The 9,438-nt window shown below is 35.1% G+C and overlaps 1 protein-coding gene across 1 annotated transcript; it reads left to right on the top strand.

The window, feature by feature from the left end:
* Positions 1-782: 782 nt before the first annotated feature.
* LOC110704038 lies at positions 783-2,841 on the top strand. Its single transcript, XM_021881827.1, has 4 exons — positions 783-797; positions 1,064-1,096; positions 1,766-1,831; positions 1,927-2,841. The coding sequence occupies exons 1-4, from the start codon at positions 783-785 to the stop codon at positions 2,839-2,841; spliced, it is 1,029 nt and encodes a 342-aa protein (XP_021737519.1).
* Positions 2,842-9,438: the final 6,597 nt, after the last annotated feature.

Here is a 9,438-nt window from a genome sequence, read left to right as displayed (position 1 = left end):
AATGCAAAGTTGTAAAAGCCGTCCACGGTTAAAAGAGGCGAGGACAATGAATAATTTTAAATATGAAAAAAAATTGAAAGAAGAGAAAAGCAAAGCAAATTAATATACACTACTACAAAATGAGTTTTTTTTTTTTACGCTGAAGCCTCGACGCTAGACCATGAGTGTCAGCTTGCAAATATAGTATCCGCATTTTCTGGATGCTTTTTAGGGTCTAAATTGATTCCGACGAGTAAAAGCGTCGAGAATTCTATCACATGTGGTGCACGTGAGTAGATGATTTAGATCAATTGCCCAAACCCTCGGTTCCGAGATTTGGGAAAAAAATTAGGAAAATTTTCAAATTACCACCCAAAAAGGGGTCCTAATTTGAAATTACCACCCAAAAAAATTTTTATTTTAAATTACCACCCATTAAAAATAAAATTCTTTCAGATTACCACCTTTTTATGTTTTCCGGTTGAAAAAACCGACTGTGCGTCCCACCATTTTAATTTCCCTCCTTTTTTTCTTTTCTTCGACCTAATGTTCTAACTGTTGCATTAAACTCCATACTCTTCATCTCTCCTCAATTCCTTCTGTTAATCTAACCAAAAATCATCAATTTTTTCCCTCTTTCTTCCTTTAATTCTCTGTCAACTTCTCAACTACCCATATAGGATTTAATCAAAACCCTAAGTCTACTTTTTTCTGGAAATTGAATGCTTGGTTGTACTTGCATGTACTGTTGATTGCGCCATCTCGAAGTGTGTAGTTGAAGCTCCTGTCACTTGCTGATGTCAATGGCGACTCCTGAGGTAAGCAATTTTGACCTTATACAGTTGAATTTTGTATTTGTTTGTTGTTGATAGTATAATTGCAATTATGTGTAAAATTAGGGTTAATTTTGTAATGGATTATCTTCACATTTGTTTATTATTGCTCTGGAACTGTAATTGTTGTGTAATTGGGGGAATTGTTTAATTAAGCCACTTGTGTTGAATTGAATAAACAATTGTGTTGGGTTGGTAAATTATTGACTGCCAAACTTAATGATTGATTACTGCCTTATTACTATGAACAGGACCCTGATAATGAGGAATTTGTGGATGTTAAGGTTAGATTAGGTGGTGGGTTTGTTAAAAAAAAAGATAAAGGGAAGGAATTTGGTTGTGTATGAAGGAGGATGGGAGTTTTGGAGGCATGGTTGTAAAGTGAGTGACATGTCAGTGCACTTTCTTAGAGAGAGTTGCATTTGGGGGTTTGTTAAGTTGGATTTGCATGTGCCTAGTGTGTGGAGTATTTGGTATAAAAAAAAAGGGAAAGCTTTGGTCAAATGGGAAAAGGGAAATTGTGAATGATGAGGAAGTCAAGGGCTTTTTGGAGACAAAAAGTAAGGATGGCTTTGTTTCACTTTACTGTACTAGCGAAGAACAATTTAGGGCTGTTAGTGAAGAAACCATTTCTATTCAGCCTACCCAAAATAGCCAAAACACTGTTGCCAAGCCCATTGAGATTAGAAGAAGCCCTAGGTTAAAACAACAAAAAGACTTGGGTGTGACAGAGGGTGATAAATAAACAGATAATGTTGGGGATAGGGTTCCTACGGAGATTGTAAAAGGGAAGGGGAAATAAGGTGAGCAGGAAGGTACTTTTAGGGGGAAGACAGTGAAGGGAAAAGCTCAGGGAAAAGCTCAGGGAAAAGGGAAAAATAAGACCAAGAGAAAGCTTGTGCTTGAATCAGATTCTGGATCTGATTCTGGTGGGTCTGTTGATACTGACATAGATTGGGATGTTGGGGAAGAGGAGGGTGAAGATAAGGGACCAGAAGAGGCCAAACAATTGGAGGACAGTGGGTGAAAAATTATAGAAGAGGTGAATGCCAGTTTGAAGGATGTGGAAGACAAACATGAAGAGCAAGTCTTTTTGGAAAGTGAACTACTACAGAAAGAGGTAACTCTTCAGAAAGAGTATACTTCAGATTCTGAAGATTTGGACAGTCCAAGAGCTTCTGATGATGAACATGATCCTAGTCCATGGTTACATGCTTTAACTGACTTCAAGAAACCAATCCAATTGGTGAAATATCAGAAGTTCATTAACAACACAGCGGTGAGGAAAGCTCTTAGGGTTCATGCCATTGAAAACAGGTATGAATATTGGTATTTGCATAATGATAGTAGTAAGATTACAATACAATGTAGGAAGAGGTGTCAGTGTAAATGGAATGCTAAAAAATGTAGTCTTCCTACTTGTACATGTGTTGGGGGTAGAAGATGTCACTTTAGGGTGGTGGTTAGAAGGTCTGTAAACCAAGATTTTTGGCAAATAAAGAGATTGAATTTGAAGCATAATTGTCTTAGGGTTAGAAGCAATCATAACTTAACTGCTGAGTACTTAGCTGAGAAGTACATTGAGGATTTCAGATCAGATCCTGGGTTGAAGATTAAAGCTTTCAGAAGGAAAGTTTTAGGGGACCTTAGGATAGAAATAACATACAGTAAGGCTTGGATGGCAAGGGCAAGGGCTAAACTGATGATTTATGGCTCAGCATCAGAACAGTATGCTAGAGTTTGGGACTATGGTAAGGTTGTTATTAAGCATAGCCCTAGATCTGGTTGTGTAGTAGTAGTTGATGGAGTAGAGAAGCCTGAACCTCCATTATTCTTAAGAATGTACATGTTTCTTGCACCTTTACCCAAAGGGTTTTTATCTGGCTACAGGCCTTTGATAGGGCTTGATGGCACTCATCTGAAGGGTCCCCACCCAGGACAGATCCTAGTAGCAGTTGGTAAGGATGGTAATAACCACATTTACCCTATTGCTTGGGCTACAGTTGAGATTGAGAACAAAGAAACATAGATTTTCTTTCTTGAGAGGCTGATGGATACACTAAAAGATGAATATGGAGGCCTTGGTTATACTTTCATGTCTGATAGACAAAAGGTAAGCCTATTTTGTTTATTCAATATGTTACTTCCATTTCCAGTCTTAACTTTGGTTAATGAAATGAAATGATTGTTGTTGCTTGATTGTGGTTTGTGAACAGGGCATGCTGGAAGCTTTGAGTGAAGTTGTGCCAAATGCAGACACAAGGTACTGTGTCAGGCACATTTGGGCTAACTTTAAGCTACAATTCAGTGGCTCGACATTTAAGGAGTTATTTTGGTCAGCTGCCAGAGCAACTACCTTGGTAAGTCACAAAAGACACCACTTTATTATACTTAGAATGTGTTAAAATCTTGTTTTGGTTGTACTGTCCATAATCTAGGTTATATGTTAGGTATTTACTAGTTATTTTTTGTCTTTTATAGTTTGATTTTGAAGTGGCCATGGAGTCAATTAAGTTTCTTTCTGAGGAGGCATATGAGTACCTTGCTGACATCCCACCAGAGCACTGGTCTAGGCATGCCTTTAGTTCTTTTCCTAAGTCAAACATGCTTCTTAATAATGTTTGTGAAATCTTTAATGCTGTTATAAAAAAAGCTAGGGATAAGCCTATTTTGACTCAAATGGAGTGGCTTAGGAGGTATATGATGAAAAGGAACCATGACAAGTGGGAGTGTTATCAAAAAATGGAAGGCAAAGTAACACCTTATGTGAAGAAAACATTCAAGAGAATTGAGGCTGTTGCAAGGCATTGTATTGTGCAAGTATCCAGGGATGATGCATATGAGGTTGAACTGAATTCTGATATAGTTACAGTTGACCTTAGCAAACAAACTTGCACCTACTATCACTAGGAGCTTACAGGTATCCCTTGTGTCCATGCATATGCATGCATCATGGACAAAAGGGCAGATCCTGAAGACTATGTAGACAGTGTATACTCTGTGGACACCTATATGTTGGCTTATAGGTATGAAGTGAAACCTATGCCTGACCCACACCATTGGGAGAAGGTGAAGCTCAGAGCACCTATGCCACCAGCCATTAGAGTCCAGCCTGGAAGACCTAAATCAAAGAAAAGAAAGCTAGAACAGGGAGAAGAGGGTTCCCAAAGCCAACAAGTGCAGAAGCCTGTGAAGAGAAGAAGCATCTGCAAAATATATGGGCAGCAAGGTCACTATGCAAAAACTTGCAAGAACCCTACAGTAACTCTTATTGCTGTGTCTTCACCAAAGAAAGATGGAGGCAGACCCCCCTCAGACACTTAATGGGTGAAAGAGCAAAGAAAGAAGAAACAACTAAGGGGATTGCAGAAGGTTTCTTTTTTTTTTTTTTTTTTCTTGTTATGTTCTGTTCTGTTCTGAGTGGGATGAATATTGATTGGAATGTTCTGTGTCAAATACAGGAGAGTGCACTTGGTGCTACAGCTGGACCTAACAGCATTGGGAACATGACATTCCCTCAAGAGCAGTGCAGGAAGGACCAACATCAGAACCAACATCAACAACAGGGCAGAAAAGTCAACAGAGTCGGCAGAGTCAACAGCAGCAACCTTTAAGTCAACCAAGCCAAGCCTCAACAACTACTTATGCTAACCTTGTTCCCACTTCTATGAATTATAAGATCCAAGGTGGTAGCAATTAAAAGGTGGTAGTGTTAGGTTGTCATATTTTGGACACTGTGCAATTAGAAGGTGGTAGTATTAGGTTGTATTTTGTGAACACCAACAAGCTTAATTTTCAGAACACCAACTACCATGTACTTAACTATATTTAGTGGTGGCTTGTATTTTGTGACTTGTAAAAACTTGGATTTCATTTCAATGCCATATACAGTTGCTTGAAAGAAAGTTTGCTTCAATATAATCCTAGTTTCAACCAGTTGCACTTATGTTCATTGCCATAATGCAAATACAAACCACATAAAGCAATAATAAACACACAATATATAAACCACAACTACTTGTTCATTGCATTAACAAACCAAACACCAAGTTTAACATTACAATCAACTACTACTATAATAAGTACACCTCTCTTAAACAAGTTTGTTAACTACAACAGAACCTAAATCTAAAATGATCCTAGTTTCAAGCTTTGAGTCAAGTTGCTGTCAGGATTGCCACTGCCATTGATCATCTTCTTCCTGTCCCCATTCAAAGCCTTCCATTTCATTTTCAATGTATCAAACCTGCAATTACAAAACAACAAGTCAGTCTATGCAACACAAGCAATTATACAATTCTAAGTCAAGCACACCTAGTCACTGTGGTGGTTGGCTACCATAATGAGGATAACAAGGGGGTGGCCAAGTCCCATTCGGTTTCATCCTGTACTCAATGATGCAATCAGCCAAGAAACCAGGGTCATCTGTGCTCCCAACATGTATGATGTACATATCCTTTTTTCCCAACCTCCTAATCATCTTGAACACATCACCATCATCTTCTAAAGTCCTATACTTTCCTTTATAGATATACTGAAATATGGGGTAAAGAAGGTCAATTGATCCTTCTATTGGATATTCCATGTCACAAAGTTGATCTTCAAAAGCTATGGCTGTATCTTGTAGGTTACTTTTGCCTACTTCATATTCAAGGTCAACAACAACACTCATATACTTAAATTTGAAAATGTACTTATTCTCCTCCATTTCTACAAGACATAATCCAAAAACAAACAAAAAGAACTAGCTTACAACTTCATGCATCAATGAATCATTCAAATCATTCAATCGCAAAACACATCACATAAGATACAATTATTCAGCATAATAAACAATTGAAGAACAAATTTGGACAACATCAACTTAAATTAGCAGAATTCTAACTAAATCGCACAATTAATTGCAAACAAATACCCTAATTGCAAAAAGCCACAAATTTTATTGCCTCATGAACCCTAATTACTAAATTAGAGAAAAAAAACCCTAATTTACGAAGTACTGGAATCATACCTTAGCTGCAAAATCAGAGTATGAAATTTAGTTTATATCTTCTTCTAACAATACAAGTTGAAATTTGAGGGATTTAGAATGTAATTTGGGGCAAAATTTTTTAAATTGAAGTTTGACAATCTATAAACAACTGAAATCGGGGAGAGAGAGTCAAAGTAGCCGTTTATAGCCGTTATGTGGGGCCCCCAAACAGATTTTCCACCGAAAAACAAAAAAAGGTGCGTGGTAATCTGAAAAAATTTTGTTTTTAATGGGTGGTAATTTTAAATAAAATTTTTATTGGGTGTTAATTTCAAAATAGCACCCCTTTTTGAATGGTAATTTACAAATTTTCCAAAAAATTAAATCACCCAACAAAATCACAAAAATCCCTTCATTCCTCTTCTCAACCCTAACTTAATCTCATTTTCATTCTGAATTCTCAAGGAGGTTTATTAAATCTTGGACTTCATATATAGATCTTCGTTCTCCTTACATTATCATACCTTCTCTACTCATCATCAGTTATATAACGTGTATTCGATTTCATCATCTCTGCGCTGATCGATAACATTGAGGTACATCCTTTCTTTTTTATTTTATTCGTTTTTTACTTTTAAAATTGGGTTCTCTAGATTCTTTTAGAATTTTCATATTCAATAATGTCACAAAATTATGGTTACATATTGGTTTGATTAATGAACAATATATTTTTTAGGGTTTCTGTATGTATATTGTTTATTTAATTTTTGTGTGCTACTGTTTCTTTTCAGTAAAATTAACCATTAATCACACATTGGAACTTATAAGAAATGAAGAGCCTTGTTTGATTCTCTAAAAAAAAAATAAAATAAAAAGTGGAACATTATTGTTTGATATTACTGTTTGTTTAAGCATTTATTTGATTTTTTTTTTTTTTTGCTATGATTCGGTTATTGATGTTTATGTCTATGGGTTCAAAGTGAGAATAGAAGTCTCTTGATTATATTCATGTGAATTGATTGAAATTTTAGATTTTTTTGTGCATTTCAAAACATAAGCATATGCCAATATTCTAATTTCTTTGAGAAAATTATGAGGTAAAAAAAGCAGGGGTTTAAAGATAACGGATGCTAAAGTAGCAAGCTTCAATGGGGTGTTCAATAAATTTAAAGAGGAATTTGCATATTTTTTAAGCTAATCACATCCTCTTTCTGGTTGATAAATAACCCTTCTACATAGGTTGCTTTAATATTGATATTGGATTTTTGTAATGACTACATTTTTGAGAGCTTATGAAGGAGATAGACCAACTTGGAGGACACCTTAGCACACTTGAAGGGTAGACTCAAGGCTTCAGCCCAAGAGTGTTCCAACTCTTATTCGTTGGGAGAATAATGTTGCTGCTACGCATATTAGTGCCCTTATTAAGTTCTCGGTGAGTCTAAGATATCAAATGTGCGTTGTTTAGTTGTAGTTGTAGAGTTTTTTTTTACCCAATGCACCCACCCCCTAGACTGGAATAATAAACTTGCTTAGATAATGGTTACCAAAACATAACAGATGTCTAGTTATTAGGCTATTCTGCTAAGGTTGTTACTAGTCAATAAATGTTCATAATTTCCATTTTATCCTACCTTTATAATGTATATATTGACCGATTTATAGGAAAGTAATCAATAATCACTAAAAACTCTTGATTATGATTTCATCATACTTCAATTTAGAGGGGAAAGTCATGCTAAAATGTTAAATTAAGACAGTAAGTAGTTGTGTACCATCAATAATTACATGTTATAGCTCTTTGTGGTATGTAGCTCATGGTTTGTGCCAGGAACTCACTTTTTATATGTAAACAATAGACATGTCTACCTGAAAAGAAGACATAGAATAAAAATGCTTTAAGAATTATGCCATTTGTTGATTTATTTATTATCATTCCTAGAAAGACATCTTATGTTACTATAGCAACATAGATGAATGTTATGTTATTTTTGCATCTGGTTTTGTGCTGCTGTATCACAGCTTTTGTGCGAGGCTTTGTTATGGTGAAAGCTCTGCGACTGTTGTTTACCTACTTTGTAGCTGAATTGTTGAACTCTACCTAAGAGTAGTCTACATGGCAACTTGAGTATGTACAATTATTTCCAAAAATAAAAAGCAATGCAAGATTAAACATTAAACCCCTTTAATTTGTACATTTGAAAGTCTGAAACCTCAAGTATTTTGATCATCAAAAATTTGTTATTTATGAGAAATCAATCTATGTCTTTTGGGTAGCAACATTTATTTCAAGAATGAGAAGAGAGTTAAGTTGGATTACTCTTTGTGGGAGGTTATCTATTTATATCTGGTTGTATTGGTGTTTTGTATTTTTTTGCTGGTAGATTACAATAGTTTGGAGTGTTTTTAGATGTCGTAGCAATGTTTTGCTGCTGCTGTTGCTGCTATTTTACCGTTGTCCTGTAGTTCCATTGCTACTGTTCGTCCTATATATCATTGATCAGCACTCATTTTTAGCCCCTAGTACCTTCATGAAAGTTACAGAGCTCAAAAAGTTATCCAATTTAGGCTCAAGAATTTCTCAATTTGGAATTGTGTACTAGAAGTTATGGCTTCTGGAAATTTTTGGTGTCTGCTGGCTTGATTCTATCGCAGCGGGGATGTTATATATGCTTGACGCCTATTTGGGTTGTTTCCTTGTTGGGTGGGATTGCTAAAATGAATACTCTGGCTTTTCTTATTTGTTTTAATATAATTTTCCTTCAATGAATTATATATTAGTTTAAAGAAGTACGGTTGTGTAAAGAGTAAGAGGAATTTCTTTAGCAGGAGGTCTAAACAGCAAGAGGTGGCTACTTATTACTTGGCTTCTTCACAGGTTTATCAATCCCCATCAATAATAAATGTTTCATATAAATTCCTTTTATTAGAAAAAGGTGCAGGTTGATTACTGTTTTCTGATCATCAATTTATGTTCCTAAACATATAATATACACACTCATATATATAAGCTCTCTATACCTTCTGCAGTTTTACGAACACACACCGACAAGGTTAAAAGGTAGTAAGGTACTAGTTTTGCCATGCATATCCGTATGAACTACTTTTTAAATATGTTTGTTAATTTGAATGAATGAATTATATATTTAGTTGAGAAAAAACATGTTAGTTTGTCCTCTATGGTTTAGTACCTATTTTGAAGCTCTTAATTTGGTAGTGTAATTATTTGATATATAATCATAAAGGATAAAGTTGTTCAGCTAGTGTTGCAATCCATTAACTTACTATCTTAAAAGCTCTTATTTTGTCATTGTAGTATGTATATAATGTATAATTTTTATTGTTGTGATGTTAGGGAATATAATCCACTAACTATAACAAAGCTTACTCAACAGCAAAAATAAATGGCAAATTTTAACTTCAAGCTTTGATATATGCTTGTTATTGGTGCAGGATATTGATGTGATTATTTTATATGTCCTATTCTAAGTGAAAGTTATTGATCAAGTGGATATATGAAGACATTTTAGTAGCTCCAAAATCAATTGTGAGAAGCTGCAATTTTTTCGATATAGGTGCAGAATTACAATATAACATTTTTATTTAATGTTAGCAGTTTATTAAGAAGTTATGTGTTATACATAAAAAGTTCTT

Source organism: Chenopodium quinoa, unplaced genomic scaffold (genome assembly GCF_001683475.1).
Source record: "Chenopodium quinoa cultivar QQ74 unplaced genomic scaffold, ASM168347v1, whole genome shotgun sequence".
Classification (NCBI taxonomy): Eukaryota; Viridiplantae; Streptophyta; class Magnoliopsida; order Caryophyllales; family Amaranthaceae; genus Chenopodium; species Chenopodium quinoa.
Note: the sequence above shows the minus strand (reverse complement) of the source record. Positions and strands in the feature narration are given on the sequence as shown.